Source organism: Rhincodon typus, chromosome 1, assembly GCF_021869965.1.
Source record: "Rhincodon typus isolate 14 chromosome 1, sRhiTyp1.1, whole genome shotgun sequence".
Classification (NCBI taxonomy): domain Eukaryota; kingdom Metazoa; phylum Chordata; class Chondrichthyes; order Orectolobiformes; family Rhincodontidae; genus Rhincodon; species Rhincodon typus.
In genome coordinates this window covers 177,773,209-177,792,725 of record NC_063332.1, presented here as the reverse complement: position 1 = coordinate 177,792,725, position 19,517 = coordinate 177,773,209, and the positions used below count along the sequence as shown (strand labels likewise).

Genomic DNA, 19,517 nt, shown 5'->3' with positions numbered 1-19,517 from the left:
CATTTAAATGGTCATTGGATAAACATATGGATGATAATGGAATAGTGTAGGTTAGATAGGCTTCAGATTGGTTTCACAGGTCGGCGCAACATCGAGGGCCGAAGGGCCTGTACTGCGTAGTAATGTTCTATGTTCTATGTCCCTCCCATATCTGCTTTCACCATCATCCCTGGCAGTGCAGTCCAGACTCCTACCACACTCTGTTTAAAAAAAACTCACCCCTCGTTTCTCCTTTGAACTTTCCCCCTCTCACCTTAAATGCATGACCCCTAGCATTAGGCATTTCAACTCTGGGAAAAAGGATTCTGACTGTCAAACCTATCTATGCATTTCATAATTTTATAGACTTTGATCAAATCTCCCCTCAGCCTCCACGGCTCCAGAAAAAACAACCTGAGTTTTTCTAGCCTCTCCTTATAGCTCATATCCTCTAATCCAGGCAGCATTCTGTAAACCTCTAAGCCTCCACATCCTTTGTGTAATGTGGCGACCAGAATTGAATGTAATACTCTTTAGTGTGGCCTAACCAAAGTCTTATAAAGCTGCAACATGACATCCTGACTGTTGTACTCAGTTCCCCAACCAATAAAGGCAAGCATGCCACTCCACCCTATCTACTTGCATGGCCACTTTCAGGGAGCTATGGACTTGAACCCCAAGATCCCTCCGTACATCAATGCTGTTCAGGGTCCTGCCATTAACTGTATACTTTTCCTTAACATTTGATCTCCCAAAGTGCAGCACCTCAAACTTATCTGGATTAAACTCCATCTGCCATTTCTCCGCCCATATCTGCAACTAATCTATATCCTGCTATGTCCTTTGACAACCTCCTATACTATCCACAACTCATTTATTGACACATGTACCAGAGTACAGTGAAAAACTTTGTTTATGAGTAGTACAGGCAGATCATAGTAAGCAAGACTTAGAAGCAAACATGTTATATTGCACAGGGCGTGCACGAGGTGAGATTAATGTTAGCAAGATCAGCATTATTTGAGGCTAGAGAATCCATTCATCAGTCTAATACTGACCAGGAAGAAGCTGTTCCTGAATCTGCTCATGTGCGCGCTCTGGCTTCTGTATCTTCTGTCTGACAAGAGAGTTTGGAAGAGATTATTACTGGGGTGTGATGGGTCTTTGATGATGTTGGCAGCCTTTCCGCAGCAATAAGCCTTATAAACGAAGTCTATGGATGGAAGCTTGGCTTCTGTGATGGTCTGGGCGATAGATAATCTTCTGTAGTTTCTTACAGTCCTGCAAATAGAAGTTGCCATACCAGGCCGTTACGCACCCGGACAGTATGCTTTCAATGGTGCATCTGTTGAAGTCGAAGAACCTTAGGGACATGTTAAATTTCCTGAACCACCCGAGAAAGAGGCGTTGTTGTGCCTCCTTGACCATCGCATCTACATGGCAAGTCCCAGACAGGCTGTTGATTATCACCACTCCAAGGAACTTGACGGTCTCAACCTCAGTTGATATAGATGGGGGCATGCTCCCCTTCTTTCTTTCTGAACTCAATGATCATTCTTCAGTTTTGAGAGAGGGGTTATTCTCGTTGTACCACATCAACAAGCCCTCTCTCTCACTTCTGTATTTGGACTCGTCGTTGTTAGATATCGATCTTACGATGATGATACAACTCCACTGATCTTCGTATCACCTGCAAACCTCCTACCCCACTTAAGGGTCATTTGACCCTTTTGAAATGTTGCAACATTCAAGGCTTTAGGCTAAGTGCTGGAAAGTGGAACTTAATGTAGATTTAGGTTAGTTTTTTGTTGGTGCCAACTCAATGGGCCAAAAGTCACCTTCTGTACTGTATGACACCTTGTATTCTGCCATTGATTAAACATTCTCTTGCCTTGCTCCTTCATCCAAAGGGCGTCAACTCACTTTTTATCAGGATTAAATTCCATTTGCCCATCCAAACTGAACATCTTCCTCACTGTCAAGCACCCATCATCTTGTCATCCACAAAACTGCTCATCAGCCCCCTACATTTTGTTCTTTATCATTTATATATATCCTACAGAAGGTTGGAGGAGTTGTGGACAGCATGGAAGGCTGTTGTAGGTTGTAACGGGACACTGACAGGATGCAGAGCTCGGCAAAGAAGTGCAGATGGGATTCAACCCAGAAAAAAGTGTAAAGTGATTCATTTTGGAAGGTCGAATTTGAATGCAGAATACAGGGTTAATGGCAGGATTCTCGGCAGTGTGGAGGAACAGACAGACCTTGGGGTCGACATCCATAGATCCCTCAAAGTTGTGACCCAAGTTGATAGGGTTGTAAAGAAAGCATATGGCGTGTTGGCTTTCATTGGCAGGGCAATTGAGTTTAAGAGCCGTGAGGTTATGCTGCAGCTCTATAAAACTCTGGTTAGACCACACTTGGAATATTGTGTTCAGTTCTGGTCACCTCATTATGGGAAAGATGTGGAAGCTTTAGAGAGGGTGCAGAGGAGATTTACCAGGATGCTGCCTGGTCTGAAGGGCAGGTCTTATGAGGAAAGGTTGAGGAAGGTAGGGTTTTTTTCATTGGAGCGAAGGAGGATGAGAGGTGACTTGATAGGAGGTGTACAAGATGATGAGAGGCATAGAGAGAGTGGATAGTCAGAGACTTTTTCCCAGGGTGGAAATGACTATTATGAGGGGGCGTAATTTTAAGGTGATGGGAGGAAGGTATAGGGGAGACGTCAGAAGTAGGTTCTTCACACAGAGTAGTGGGCGTGTGGAATGTGCTGCTGGCAGTGGTAGTGGAGTCAGATACTAGAGACTTTTAAGCGACTCTTGGATAGGCACATGGAGGATAGTAAAATGTAGGGTATGCAGGGTAGATTGATCTTAACAGGAATAATAGGTTGGCACAACATCATGGGCTGAAGGGCCTGTACTGTGCTGTACTGTTTTATGTTTTTAATAAGTGACCCAGTGCTAAGCCTGTGGTATACATCTGAACATCAGGCTCCAGTCACACAAACAGGCTTCTACCACCACCCTCCAGTCACTAATCAAATCTGGATCCAAATTTGCCAAGTTAACCTGGATCACATGTGCTTTTGCTTTATTCCTTTCCATGTGGGACCTTGTCAAAGGTTTTGCTGAAATCCATATAAAGTACATCAACTGCACTACCTTCATCTACCTACCTGATCAGCTCCTCGAAAAATTGAACCAAATTGTTAGGTGCGATTGCCCTCTGACAAAGTCTTTCTGTTACCTCTTCAAAGCACTCCTGCAAATGAGTTAAACACATTTTCCTCTTTAGAAATCCATGATAACTCTTCCTAATCTACACACCTTTTTCCATGTAACTACTGATTGTATTCCTAATAATTCATTTCAGAAGTTTTCCTATAGCTGAAATGAAACTAAGTGTTATCAAGTGTGTGGATGAGCTAAGTTCAGTTGATGTAGTTTATATGGATTTTAGCAAAGCTTTTGACAAGGTACCACAAGGGAGACTGATTGAGGAGTTTAAAGCACATGGAATGGAGAGAAACTTGGCAAGATGGATCACAAACTGGCAGAGTCATAAGACACAAAGGGTAGTGGTAGAAGGCCGAGTGACTGGAGGTCAGTGTCCAGCAATGTGTCAAAAGGATCAGCACTGGGACCCTTCTTGTTTATTATATACATAAATAATATTGATGAAAATGAGAGAGGAAAATTAAACAAATTTGCATATGACATCGATTGGTGGAGTGGTTAATAGTGAAGATGATGGTTGTAGGTTACAGGAAGATATAGATGCATTTGTCAGATGGGTGGACCAGTGGCAGAGCATATTTAACCCTGATAAGTGCAAGGTAATGCACTTTAGAAGAAGAAACAAGATGACGGAGTACTTGATGAATGGCAGGACACTGGGTCGCTTAGATCTTGGGGTTATTAGTCACAGACCCCTCAAGTCAGCACTGCATGTGAATAGGATCGAAGTATGATGTGCATTTCTGGTCACCTCACTACAGAAAGGATGTGAGAACACAAGGGGGTAGAGAGGAGGCTCACCAGGATGTTGCCTGGAAAGGAGAAATTAAGCTATAAGTACAGACTAGATAGGCTTGGATTGTTTTCTTTAGAGCTGAGAAGACAGAGGGCAAATGTTTGATTGAGGGATATAGGCAGGGTGAATAGAAAGTAGCTGTTCCTCTTGGTTGAGGGGTCAATCACAAGATAAAGTAGTTTTAAAGGTAAGGAGCAGGAGATTCACAGGGGATTTGGAGGAGAAAAACTTTTTCACTCAGCGGGTAGTGGGAACCTGGAATAGTAATGGATGCTGGAAACCTTACAACCTTTAAAAAATATTTGGATGAGTAATTCAAATACCATAACATTCCAGGATATGGGACAACTTCAGGAAACCAGCATTAACACACTTTTAATGGTGGTTATGTCGGTGAAGACTCGATGGGCCTTTTCTGTGCTGTATGAATCCAGGAATGAGAGGCGATCTCACCAAAACAAATTGGATTCTTAATGGGCTTGACAGGATAATCACTGAGGGGATGTTCCTCTTCATAGGAGTCTAGGGACAGAAAAGGTGTATGGTCAGAATAAAGGGGAACAAACTTAAGACTCAGATGAGGAGGAATTTCTTCTGTCAGAGGGTTCAGCGTCTTTGGAAGACCTTGCCTCCACAGCTGTCTGTGGCAGAGTCTTTGTGTATATTTAAGGCTCAGACAGACAGATTCTTGATCAGTAGGAGAAATCAAGGGTTCAGGGAAAATGCAGGAAACTTGTCATGAGAATTATTGGATCATCCATGATCCGATTGATTGGTAGTGCAGGTTCAATGGGCTGAATGGCCCCTCATGTTCCTATTTCTAATGATGTTTTGGTCTTATAGACTGGTTAGACTGACACCTGCAGTAGGGAACTGCTAGAGTCCATTATAAAAGATTTAATAGAAGAGTACTTGGAAAACAGTGACAGGATCAGACAGAGGTAGCAAGAATTTACAAATTAGACCACACTTGACAAATCTACTGGAATTTTGAAGACGAAATTGGTATACTTGATATGGGACAATCAGTGGAATTAAAGCACATAGGATTGGGAGTAGTGTACTGACATGGATAGAGAACTGGTTGGCAACAGGAAACAGAGTAGGAATAAACAGGTCTTGTTCTGAGTGGCATGCAATGACTAACACAGTACCATAGGGATCAGTGCTTGGACGCCAGCTATTCACAGTATGGCTTTGATTTACAATTGGGAACTAAATGTAATATCTCTCAGTCTGGTGACGACACAAAACTGGGTTGGAAGGTGAACAGAGAAGAATACATAGATGCCTCAGTGTGATTTGGACAAGTATGCTCGCTAATGCCTAGCAGATGGGTAGAACATGAATAAGTGTGAAGTTATGCACCTTGGTCACAAAAACAGGAAGGCATATCATCTGAGTAGTTGTAAAGTGAGAGGGGAATGTGCAACAAGACAAGAATGTCCTTGTACACCAGTTGCTGAAATAAGCATGTCCGTGCAGCAAGCAGAAAGTAAATGCTGTGATGGCCTTTGTAACAAGATGATTCCAGAAAAGCAGCATGAATGCCCTGCTGCATTTGTAGAGGGCCTTGGTGAGACCATACCTGGAGTACTGTGGGCAGTTTTGGTGCGAGGAAGAACGCTCTGGTTACGGAGCAACTGCAAAGGTTTACCAGACAGATTCCTGGGATAGCAGGACTGACATATGGAGAGACTGGATCTGTATTTAAGGATTATATTCACTATTGTTTACAAGAATCAGGGGAAGGATCTCAGAAACAAAAAATTCCAACAGGATGAGATAACTTAAATGCAAGAAGGATACTTGCATTTAAGTTAAGATTCACAGACTAAAGATATGAGGTAGGCCATTTAGAACGGAGATGAGGAGACATTTCTTCACCCAGTGTGTTCAGCCCTTGCATTCTCTGCCACAGTTAGTGGTTGAGACTAAAATACTAAGTGTTTACAAGGAGGAGTTAGGTTTAGTTCTTCTGGTTAAAAGGGATTAAAGGCCACAGGGGAAACATGAGGGAACTGATCTGGATGATGAGCTATGACCACACTGAATGGCAGAGCAAGCTCAAAGGGCTGAATAAATTATGAGATAACAAGGTGTAGAGCTGGTTGAACACAGCAGGCAGAGCAGGAAAGCTGACGTTTCGGGCCTAGACCCTTCAGGTTTCCTGCTCCTCCGATGCTGCTCGGCCTGTGTTCATCCAGCTCTAAACCTTGTTATCTCAGATTCTCCAGCATCTGCAGTTCCTACTATCGCTGAATAAATTATGCTTGCTCCTACTTTCTTTATTTCTACGTCTTCAGCTCCCCCTCCCTGTCCTCAACCCATGTCCTCACTCTCTCCTCACCTTCCCCCATTTAACCTCGTTCTAATACCTCTCTCTTCTGAATATGTGCAGCACAGCCTTGACATGTGACATCATTAACGTGTTGACATAGGAGTGTTTCCAGGTTAGCCTCATGTGCCATTGCAGGTGACAGCAGACATCATCTAAACAAAACTTTGCTAACGTGGTGACCTATTTGAGGTCATTACCATCACAAAGACTGCCTACTAACCAACAAGTCTTGGACTTCCCACATAGATGCAACAGGCAAGAAAGCACAACAACACCACTTTTTCCTCAGGCAGCTCAGGAAATTCAGCATGTCCACAAGGTCCCTCACCATCTTTTACAGATGCACCTTAGAAAACACACTGTCCGGGTACATAACGGCCTTGTACAATAACGGATCTGCCCAGGACCATAACAAACTGCAGAAAGTCGGGTGCATAGCCCAGACCATCATGGAAGCCAACCTTTCATCAATGGACTCCACTTACACGACTCATTGCTGTGGAAAGGTTGCCAACATCATGACAGGTCAATCGCACCGTGACAATGCTCTCCTCCAACCTCTACCATCAGGCAAAAGATACAGAAGCTTGAACACACACACTAGCAGGTTCAAGAGCAGCTTCTTCCCTGCTATTATTAGACTGATGAATGGACTCTCTACCCTCAAATAATGCTGATCTTGCTTATATTGATCTTGCGTAGCACATGCCCTGCGAGATGCAACTTGCATGCCTCTATTTTTTATCCACCCTATGATCTGCATGTCCTTGCTTACTATGATCGGCCTGTACTGCTCAAACAAAACTTCTCACTGTAATTAGATACACAGGACAATAAATCATTCAAATCGAATACTTCTATCTCTAGCAGCCATTAAAATCTGATGCATCCCATCGTCACTTGCAAGGATCTTTTAGCGCATTGTAGTATCCATACCTTTGAGCCAGGAGGCCCGAGTTCAAGTCCCTCCAGGAGATGTATAATAACATCTCTGAACAGGGTGATTGGGGGGGAAAAAAAAAAAAATTATTGTTACTTTCAGACTTGATTAATCCAGTAATTTTCTGCCTAGCTTCCCAATCTTCATATCATCCAAAACTCAAATGTTTGTATCCTCTCCTACATGAAACCCCACCTTCTGATCACATCAGTAACGGCTGACCTACACTGACTCAGACTCCATCTGACTACCGTTTTTAAATCCAGGGTCTTTCCAATGCCTAAGCTGGTATTTGCTGTCTATTCCTTCACATACCTTTGTCAGTGCAAGCAAGCTGACCTCTGCCAGTTAGTTTCATTAAATAATCTAGAAATGATAATGGTAAGATCAGAGACACTTGATGTTGGCTGTCTGTAATTTTTCACTGAGAATGAGGTGTATCGATATCATTAAAGAAATACTTACCAGTGCAAAAGCAATACTGGCAAAAGCGGTCAAACAAAAATTAATTTTGGTGGTTTCCATAAATTTCTTTGTTCTGTCCACGTACATCCCAAGCACAAATGCGCCACAGATTCCAAATACAATAAACAAGGCCCCACAGAGTCCAGCAAAAGTCTGTAACAGAGGAACAGATTTTACACTGCACAAATGACAAACAATAGTTACACTTGTAGACAGGAATTATAACATTAATCAGAGTGTATTATATTCAGTCTGAATCTCATCACTGTACTTGAGAGATCCACTCTGTGGAAAGATACTCCTTCAAGAATTCATGCAAGATTCTCTAACACTTAACATCTTCAGATAATTCAGTTTTCATCTCTTAGTATGAACAAACTGTATGATGTACAGGCTCAAGCACAAGTCTCAACCATCAAGCACGTCCACTTTGTACTCAGAGAATTATACATTAATACAGGTCTTGTAGTCCCCTTTTAATCTGTAATGATTCAAGTTCAGCAGACTAATGGCCAAGATTTTGTTTAAAACAGATGACAATTTGATGGACTTTCCTTCAACAGATTAGTATTTAGTTCCTGTGTACTTTCTTTTTGCCCCTATTTGGTCAAATGCTCCTTTTGACCAATACTCTGAAAGTAGGAAAGCCATTATTCCAAGGCCTCACACTTGAGTAACGAAAGAAAATAAAAAAGTCAACAGAAAAATTTTACAAATATTTATTCCATTCCCAAAGTGGTGACTAATGACTATCCTCTAAATTTACTCCATGGACACTTGATCTAGTCGACCCAATTCATTCCTTAGAGTTATATCCCTGATTGCCTGTGAGTTAAGAAACAAAACAAAGCTAATTTTATTTGATAAATATTTGCTCATTTGATGTCACTGATTTCTACCAACTTCATAATTTTTTTTGCTAAGAAATAAAAAAATCCAGGTAATTTACTACAAGAATGAGCTACAAATGTCCATGATTTAAATTGAGAACTTTCCTACATTAACATTAGCACGAATGCCAATAACTAAGTTAAGCTATTTTAAATAGTCAGTTAAAGATATCAAAAATTCAATGAATACAAGTGTTTTGCTTTAAATCAACCTCCATAATTTAACTTTCCTTCTTCATGCACTTGACTAACACCCTCAACATTTTAATTCAGATAACTTTCAGAAATTGGAAGATTGACGACTTGGTCTGAGCACTTTTCCAAAGATTCAGAAAAGGGCGGTATCAGGTTTTCCTGATTACCCCTGGCAAGGTTTTCCCTTCAAGTCTCCTGTCACATTGTTGTAAACTTCCAGTCAACACAGGCATCACTCGTGTTTAAGTGTAGCTAGTTCTAACGTCCTTTAACTGTGCTCTTGTTTCTAAATCTCTCTAATGTTGGATTGGTTATCTCAGACATACAATGCATGTTAAAACAAAACTCTTGCATTCAAGCCTGCTCACAGAATTCCAGCTGAACCATATAAAAGATGTTTCATGCAGCAAGCTAGTACTTGACCAACTAAAACCCTCCAGGTCACTGGTCACATGATCAGCTGCTGGAAGCCAAAATTCATCCCGAGAAACCTAGTAGTTAAACGGGCCGTCGTTCCAACCTAAAATATAGGTTTTCTTCGAGAACACAGGAAAACACAATTAAGAGTGTATCAGTACATACACAAACCTCTTAGATGTATTCTCATGTTGAGACAGTAAAATGTTTCATTGCATTAAAAAAAATGCATGATATTATCTGTATGTACATAACGTGAAAGGGTGTGAAGAGAAAGCAGGACTACTAGCACTAGGAATGATGCTTGTTTGAAGAGCCAATGCAGGCATGATGGGGTGAATGGCCTTCTTTTGCATCATAACAATTCTGTGATTCTATGATGTTATGACATCAAATCATGGCCTTCAAGTGTACTTACCTAATCAAAATTGATATAATTGAGACTCAGATCCATCAAATGCAACCTTCCTCATTGTTCTTTATCTACAGAATATTTCTAGCTCAAACGAAGAACAGCATGGCACAGGAACAGGCCCTTCAGCCCACCAAGCCTGCACCAACATGTTGCCTTTCTAAACTAAAAACCTTTCGCCACTACACGGTCTGTGTTCCTCTGGTCCCTTGACATATCTGTCAAGATGCCTCTTAAACGATGCTATTGCATCCAGCTCCACTACTCTGGCAGTGCATTCCAGGTACTTGCCACCCTCTGTGTTTAAAAAAAGCCTCTCATCTCTTTAAACTTTGACCATTTTGCCTTAAACCTATGTCCCCTAGTAACCGACATTTCAATCCTGGAAAAAAAACCTCTGATGAACAAAAATTTACAAGATTATATCAGGCCACCCTAAGTCTCCAACTTCAAGGTGAAAACAAAACAATTTGTTCAATCTTTCTTCACAGCTAATACCCTCCAAACCAGACAATATCCTGGTAAACCATGTCAGCACCCTCTCCAAATCTACCACACCCTTTGCTAAGTGTGGAGACCAAAACTGTACACAATATTCTAAATTCTTCAAAAAACTCTTTCCCTTGTCCTGTCTGCAGTAGGATTGTTAAACATCCCCATCTGCATTTAAACTATAAATAATGCACTTCCCTGTAATTTTCAAGTAAATGCGTTGCTCTACATCTTTCCACTACTCAGTGGCCGATAGAACACATGTAGCAATGTAATGCACTTATTTAGCTTCTTAGCTCTAAACAGATGGTTTCCACCAGCCCTCTGGACATTCTCCCTGATCAGCAATGCAATGTTTGGAATCAATAGTGCAACCCTACAATTTCTTCATCATTCAAGGACACTTGCAAGGGAATACGTAGCACTTTGAATTCTTTGATTGAGTATCAGAAAAGTTTAGTTACGTGAAGATAATACAGCCGGAAAAGATAGAGCTAAGAGGGTCAAGATCATACAAACAAATAAGCAAGGCTCCATTTGGTCCCTCAAGCTAGCTCCACTATTTAAATTATCATCTATTAACAATTAATTTTTTTGCCTCCTATGTACTCTTCACGGCTTATTTTCCTACCTGTCAACAGGAAATTTTGGCAACCATTCCTTCAATACATCATCCAGGTATTTATATAACTTGCAAACAGAAGTTACATATGCTATTTGCCAATCTAATGGGACCTTCTGAATTGAATGAGTTTTGGAATTTTTTTTTTTTTTTAAAAAAATGCATCAACTACCTCAAGTTACTTCTTTTCAGACTCTATAATAGATAGAATGCTGGAGGCTAGCCAGAAGACTTACCAGTGTTCTTCAAGGAAGGATATCTGCCACCTCACTTTGTCTGGCCTACTTGTGACTTCAGAGTCTTAGAAACGTGGTTGATTCACAACTGCCATCCAGCTTGCTGAGCCATTTCATTCAGGTCAAGGGCAGTCAATAAATGCTGGCCAGCCAGCAACGCCCGGTGTCCCACAAGTTAATTTTTAAAAAGTGCATTGGAATAGTCAAGCCAAAAAGTAACAAAGGCAAGAAGGAAGGCATGTGCAATATTCAAGCTAAGGCAGGGACAGAGTTAGGTGATATTTCAAAGATGGAAATAGATGATCATAGTCATGGTGCAAATGTAGCAGGAATTTTGTCTTTGGTCAGATTATAAATAAATATGACATTATGAACTGTCAGATCCAGCTGTAGTTATGTGCCAGGACAGCAATGGAGTTGATGTAGACACAATAGATTTAATCATGGGGGAAAAAAGGCAACAGCTTCAATTTTTCTAACATCTGGTTGGAGAAAATTTGTGCTCATCCAATCCTGACTGTCACACATGCAGCCTGTTAACTTGGAAACAGCAGAGGGATAGAGCCCTGATGGTGAGGTAGAGCAGGGCGTCTCAGCGTACATGTAGAAACATGCCTTTGGATGATGTTGCTGAGGGGCAGCATGAAGATGAGAAAACAGAGGTGGCCAATAGACCTTGAGGAGATGCCAGAGGTAACCGTGTGGGAGCTCACTGCCCTGCTAGTTTCCTCCCACAGTTCAACACACTAAATTTGTTAAGGGAAATTTCAAATTTAAAATGCTTGCAGCACCTCAACATCAAACAAACATCCTTAAATTCTACAGAAAGAGCAGGAAACTGAGTTTCTCTTAAAGGGCACTAATTTCATAAGGCCACAAACAAATCAGTGCATAAAACATAATAACAGATTGCGCCAAAATATGGCCGTATCCCCAAATGGAATAACTAGATTCATTCTCATTCCCCAAACAAAGTTGATATTTTGATCAAAATAATTGGAAAAAAATGGTAAGAAAAAGAGGAGAGTGTAAAACATTGTCTTACATTTGAATATCCCCTGACACACACAATCTGCTGTAGGAGTGCAGAGAAAGAGGTAAAAACACCAACTCCTCCCCCAAAACAGATCATCAGGATCACGTACGCCTTGTTCTTCAACAACTGCAATTTAAAAATCAAAACACAAGTTAGAACATGTCAATAAGCTCACATTACCAAAAAGAGTACAGCATGCTTTAAATTAGTACCAGACTTCCTGGCTAGTGTGCAATCCCATAAACAGTGATAACTTTTAAAAAGATATCAACTGGAAGTTCAAATAAGTGAACGTATTACACAAAAAGATTTCACATTTTAAAGGTACTGACTATAACAAACTGGAAGCATGACCAACTGCACACTTTTTGCAGCAACTTATACTTCAAAAAAACAGAATAGAACACGGATTTACTTTCAATCTTTTCCTTTTCTAAACTTAAAACTTTTAATTCCAGAAGTGTACATTTTCCTAGCCTTCTCCCTTCCAGCTTTATTTTAATGCCTCTCAATTTAGTCTTTCCAATCCAAACAGAAGCTCTCATCTGCACTCCTGTGTGAATCACAATGTCTTACTGTCTACAGCTTCTCATCCGCTCCCAAATCCTGGCAGAATAACCATGTCCGTGAACTTGCAGGAATATCTTAGAAACCCTATTAAAAGCCAATTTGGATGGTAATGTGAATCAGGTGGGCCATGTATCCAAGCAGAAATTTTCATCAGGTTGGTTACCTTGAGACCCCAGTTCAATTTTACCCTGGCAGTCAGTTTGAAGCACAATTGTTTATAACCCAACATCCTCAGTATTTGTTTGAACTTTGAATCTCCAAAGTGTATCTACTGTTAACAACCAGAGCACATTGCCTCCAAATGTAAATACCTTGTACCTTCTTCCAGAGATACAGTCCTTGCATCCAAAGCATCTACCATTAGTTGTGATTCTGTAAATGCCCAGTACTTGATGAACAAACAAAAAAAGTTAGAAAATGAACAGAATTAGCCATGTAAATACTATAACTACAAGAGCAGCTCAGGCGCAAAGATCTGCAGCAAGTAACTCGCCTCCCATTTTCCTAACCTCTGTCTATCATCTGCAACGCACAAGTGAGGAGCATGATAAGAGTACTCCCCATTTACCTAGATGAGTGCAGTTCTGACAACTCAACAAGCTTGAGCTTTCCAGGACTAAGATGACTACCTGATTGGCACCACAGCTACCATCTTTATTATTGATGCCAGTAGTAACTGTCTGTACCATCTGCAAGATTCCCTGCAGTAACTCACCAAAATGCCTTCAGCAGCATCTTCCAAACAAGTGACCTCTGATATCTAAAGGGACAAGGGAGCAAATGCATGCTAAGGCCACCAGCTGCAAGTTTCCCTTGAAGTCACGCACCATCCTGACTTGGAAATATATTACCATTCCTTCAGCATCATTGGAGCAAAATCCTGGAACTCCTCCCCCAACAGGACTGTGTGTACCTAAAGCAGTTCAAAAAAGCAACTCAAGACCATCACCTAAGGGCAAATGGAGATAGCCAATAAATGCTAGAGCAGCCAGTGACACCTATATCCCTCAAATGAAGAAAAGTACAAGTACACGAACAGCATTTTTAGAGATTCAGTTGAACTCCTAATTCGGCACTTGTTAGAAGCAACATATTATCACAGAGTAGAGAGAAAAACAGAATTCATGTTCGAGTCCAGTGACCCTTTGTTAGAACTGGCCATGGTCAGAACCAGTTCTAACGGAGGGTCATGGGACTCAAAACATTAACTTTGCTTTACTCTGCACAGATGTTGCCAGACCTGCTGAGTTTCGCTAGCAGTTTATTTTTGTTTCAGATCTCCGGCATCTGCAGTTTTGTTTTACATTTATACAGTATTGTTTGCAGTCTGGAATCCACATTATAGAAGGGATACTGTTACACTGAAGTGGATGCAGATGAGATTTACCAGGACGTTATCTGGTTTAGAGAGTTTTAGGTATGGAGAGAGACTGGGGAGACTCAGATTGTATCCTCTGCTCCAAGAAAAACAAAGGGCCACAATTGAGATATACAAAGTTGAGGGGCAGAGACAGGGTTGACAGGAAGGAATTTTCCCTTTCTTGGAGGGACCAATGACCAAGGGTATAGATTTAAGGTAAGGGGAAGAAGGTTTATGGGGGGCTGGGTTGGATTGTGAGCAAAAATATTTTCATCCAACACGTTTCAGAGATAGTAGGAACTGCAGATGCTGGAGAAGTTTCTGAAGAAGGGTCTAGGCCCGAAACGTCAGCTTTCCTGCTCCTCTGATGCTGCTTGGCCTGCTGTGTTCATCCAGCTCTACACCTTGTTATCTCTCTTCATTCAGAGCGTGATGGGATTCTCTGCCTGTAACGGTGGTAGCAACAGGAACCTTTATAACATTTAAATAATTTATAAAAGGTGCACTTGCGGTGCCAAGGCATACAAAGGTTACGGGCCAAGTGCTTGAAAATGGGAACCAAAAGAACTGCAGATGCTGTAAATCAGGGACAAAATCAGAAGTTGCTAGAAAAGCTTAGCAGGTCTAGCAGCATCTGTGAAGACAAAAATCAGTTAATGTTTCAGGTCCGGTGACCCTTCCTCAGAATTGCTTGAAAATGGATTAGAATAGTTAAGTATTTTTGTTTTCGATTGGCACAAACTTGATGTGCAGAAGGGCCTTTTCCTGTGGTGTAGGCCTCTGTGGACCTATTCAGGGTCCCACAAACAAAAGGAAATATGATCAAGGCTCACGCCTTTTCTGGAGTTACCCAGAAGCACTGGAAACCTAGAGTTCTGTTCTTTTCTCACAGATGTGGGCATCACTGTCTAAGCCAACGGTTACTGGCCATCCCTAATTGCCAAAAGTCAACCACGTTGCTGTGGGTCTGAAGGTCACATGTGAAGCAGACCAGGTGAGGATGGCAGAGTTCTTTCCCTAAAGGGCCTGAATGAACCAAATAGGTGTTTACGACAATTGACAGTGTTTGTCATTTCTAGGATTATTATATTGAATTCAAATTTCACCATCTGTCATGTTGGGATTCAAACTCATATCCCCAGAATATCACCTAGTGGTTCTGGATTAGTCCAGTAATATTACTACTATGGCACTGCCTCTCAGGTCTTTTTTCCATGGCAATGCCTCAGTCAAAATAAACTTCCCAACTAATTAGCATTGATCTTTTCCTGTATGTTGAACTGTTGTGATTGTTGGAAACTTGGCATTCTTGGATTTGCCCTTGAGTGGATGACAAAACGTTTCAGCAACATACTTCTTTGCAACAGTGGGTTTCTGTTAACTTGGTCTTCAGAACTCCTCTGAAGAATCGTACTGGATACGAAACATGAACTGGGCAGTTCTGAAGAAAAGTTCATGTTGAACTCAAAATAACTGTTTCTTTCTTCAATGACACTGCCAGCCCTGCTGAATTTCTCCAGCACTTGCTGCTTTTATTTCAAATTAAATACATTTTGTTTTGTGATCAACTGCATACTAAAATTAGAAGTCAGATGACAGAAAAAACAAAAACACAAAGATTGTTAATTTAGCCTCATTCATTTTTTTGTAAATCCATTTTTGGTTTGTGTCTGTCAATGATTACAGTTAATTGCCAAATGCTTTTACATCAACTTTGGAGGGACAAGTAAAGTCAAGCGCAGACACTTCCACCTAATTCTGTCAAAAGTCACATAGCATTATTTCTTCACTTCAGAAGAGTCATACTGAACTCAGAATATTTACTGTTTCCATCTCTCAACAGGTGCTGGCAGACTTGCCCCTTCTCCAGCATTCCTTTTACAATTTTTTTTTAAACTTTGCTTAAACTTAGGGCAAGAGATTTTTTTTTTTTTTTTTTTTTTTTTTTAAAAAAAAGCTAAATGCAAGGCAGGGGAGTTCAATCTCATTATGCAGCAAAACAAAGGTGCTCCTGGCAGTCCAAATGGCGACACTGGCAAGTACCACCACCGGTTTGATCAGTTTGAGCACCGGCTGAAGGCACAGCAGTACATCCGCAAGCCTCAGGAGGTACACGGACAGCATGCTTTTAGATGTGGTCACACCGCAGTTTTAAAACAAAAAAAAAAAAAAAAAGTGTGGTCAGTGAAGGAATAGGTGACCATCAGTTAGAAGAAGGGAGGGAGGCAGGCATGCAGCCAGGAAAGCCCTACAGTGCAACTCAATCAAGAGCATTTTATCCTGTGTTAGAACACGGTGGAAGCAACAGTTTCTTTAAGGAATACAAATCAGAACCCAGCTGCATTGTGTGCGCATGGATCATTACAGCAATGAAAGGAAACTGTATAGGCTGTGGTTATTTTCCTTAGAGCAGAAAAGGCGGGAGCTGGGGTGGGGGGGGGGGGTGGTTTACCTGATTGCCTCTTGTAGCGCTGTACATGTCATTGATAGAGTAGATAAGAAGAAACCTTTCCCTTAATAGAAGGATCAGAACTAGAGGGCATAGATTTAAGATGATGGGCAGGAAGTAAAGAGGGAATGTAAGGAAAACTATTTTCACCCACAGGGTGAAGGACACCTGAAAGGAAAGTCGATGTGGCAACCATCACAATATTTAGATGATCATTTGAAATGTCACAGCGTACAAGGCTATGGAACAAGGGCTGGAAAATGGGAAAAAAGTAGAAAAGCACTTGATGAATAGTGCAGGTACAATAGGCCAAACAGCCTCCTTCTGTGCTTTAAAACTAAGACTCTAACTGGGATGTGGAAAGCAACCTCATGACATCATCTCTGTAACCCAGTGTCTGGTCATCAGTTACAGCTTTCTGGAACAACACTGGCTCCATCTAACCCATCTATGTGCGGAATATTAATCTGCTGAGAGGCAGCTATTGATTGCTGTGCACAAACTACCAAGCCAAGCAACAGGAAGCTCAAGCATTTCTCAGAGCAAATCATGCCCAAGAAACCAAAGGCTTTGAACAGGCATCAGCTTCAGTACTAATCATCACTGTTACAAAAGGAAAAGACTGTAGATGCTGGAATTCAAGAAGAAACAGAAAACAAGAAATATTCGGGTCACACAGAATCTGCAGTGAGAAACAGAAATAACATTTCAGGTCTCTGCCAGACCTTTGTGTACATTCCAGCTTTTTGTTTCTCATCACAGTAATCATCTTCCTGTGTTGAATAGCCTGTTTAGTTAACAATTCAACATCTCTAAAATGAAAATATTTTTAAGTTAAGGGGCTCTTACACTGAATCTGAAAAGTTCTTACCCCGACATGGAGTCCATGAGGACAGGAGAGATCTAACCACTTTCATGAAGTGCTGTCTGAATTCTGCAGAATGCCCTACAGAGTCTTTGGTCACCACCAGTACCCTTTCAAAAAATGACAGTATTACTTAAGTTACACGCGTATAACATGGACTGAGCCATGACCACAACTCAAGGGTGCATTGCATGACAGTAATGATGCAGGACTAAGACTAACATGGTCCAACCGATTATGCATGCACATGAGATGGTTCATAGCCTAGTCACAGTCATGCACCACTGTCTCAGAGTAATGTTGGATTGCTTTTTTTTTTAAAAGCAGCATACTGCATAGTACAGTGCATTTACATTCAGGTTTGACACAGCTGCTAGTGGGAGTGCATCACTGACTTCGACAGATACCATTCTAAATTATCAAGATCAAAAATACATGCACTGCCATGGATTAAATTCTATTTTTCACACCACTGGGCCCATCAACATTTCAGATTACAGGTTTGATATTTGTATTCCGTTATCTCTGTCATGAGGAAAGGAATTGTGCGCTTCCTGCAATTGAACTGAAAGGAAATTTTCTGTTGGGAGTAAAACTGCTGCAAAGCTGTCAACCCAGAAAAGTTCACCATACAGGTCAAAACAGTATTTAACTTCTGTCAGCTGTAGTTAACTCTTGCCTCAAAGTCACAAATTTCTGGGTTTAAATCCCCAAGATTACAAGATGATAAAAGTCAAGTCTAACAGCCCACTGCAATACTGTTGAAATAGTTCACTGTCAGAGGGGCCCTCTTTTGAGTCAAAATGAAGACCCAATTGCTTCCTAAGGTAAAGATTTCACAGCACTATTTCGAAGAAGGATTTCTCCTTAGTAAATGTTTATTCCTCACAACATTACAAACAGATCATCTGCTTACCACATTGTTAGCTGTGGCAACTTGCTATGAAGAATTTGACTGTTGCATTTCCTACATTAGAACAGTGACATCATTTCCAAAATGTTTCCTTTCTGTAAAGCACTTTGAGACATGACGAGTAGTCATGAAAACTCCCATATAAACAGTTTTTAAAAAATATAACAAAAAGACGTCATCTTGGACCGCATGTGATGCCATAGCTCACTGCCTTAAAGAGATCTGCAATGACAAACAGGAGAACAATACATTGCTGAAAACTATTTAAATGATCCCTCTTCCACCCCCATTTGAACTTCAAAGTTATTTGACTATTGCTAGGATTAATGGTAATACTGACAAGTTCAACATAGGACTGACAAATCAGTGGCTCTCCTTTAGCCAATTCTGTCAGTTAACAGTGAAATAGGCATCAAGTCACCATCAAGCGCATCCAAAGTACAGTTTTACCGTATTTCTGAAAACTTGATGTTTAGGACTATCACAGTTGGTGCTATGCTCATCAACTGCACATACTGAAAAGGCACAGACAGTCAAATGAAGACAGAAAAAGATAGCATGTCAATGAGCATTTAATATGAAATCATCGACTTTGCAAAAGCATGCCTTGGAGTTCAAGGGTGGAATCTGAAGCTGCTAGGTGGTAAAAAGTCCAAAGAACAATTAAGTACATGGGCATTTCTGGATTTGACTGGATTTCTGTTACTGTAAGCTATCAAAACCAATGACTGCACTACTTTCCTTTGGGTAACTGACATCATCTTAAATCAGAATAGTGTGTATGTCAATATTTGCAAGAAATTTCCTGGGATTATACAAAAGATACCATTTTAAAACACATTTGACTAGTCATTCCTGTGCTAATTATCTGAAGTAGTTATGTACTTTATCCTAGACAACAAGGTGCAGGGCTGGATGAACACAGCAGGCCAAGCAGCATCATAGGAGCAGAGAGGCTGACGTTTCGGGCCTAGACCCTTCATCAGAAAAGGGGGAGGGGAAGGGGGTTTTGAAATAAATAGGGAGAGAGTGGGAGGCGGATAGAAGAGGGATAGAGGAGAGGATAGGTGGAGAAGAAACAAACCGGTCGAAGAGGCGGGGATGGGGCCAGGAAAGGTGAGTGTAGGTAGGGAGTTAGGAAGGGGATAGGTCAGTCCAGGGAGGACGGACAGGTCAAGGGGGCGGGATGAGGTTGGTCGGTAGGAGATGGAGGTGCGGCTTGAGGTGGGAGGAGGGGATAGGTGGGAGGAAGAACAGGTTAGGGAGGCAGGGACGAGCTGGACTGGTTTTGGGATGCGGT

The 19,517-nt window shown here is 41.2% G+C and overlaps 1 protein-coding gene across 4 annotated transcripts in view; it reads right to left on the bottom strand.

The window, feature by feature from the left end:
- slc49a3 (solute carrier family 49 member 3) overlaps positions 1-19,517 on the bottom strand; it is a 76,708-nt gene that overhangs the window by 22,420 nt on the left and 34,771 nt on the right. For all 4 annotated transcript variants that reach the window (XM_048598113.1, XM_048598129.1, XM_048598126.1 and 1 more), the window contains exons 6-7: positions 12,070-12,186; positions 7,761-7,913 (exon numbers count right to left, since the gene is read on the bottom strand). In XM_048598113.1, coding sequence (XP_048454070.1) covers positions 7,761-7,913; positions 12,070-12,186 — 270 coding nt within the window. The remainder of the gene's footprint in view (positions 1-7,760; positions 7,914-12,069; positions 12,187-19,517) is intronic.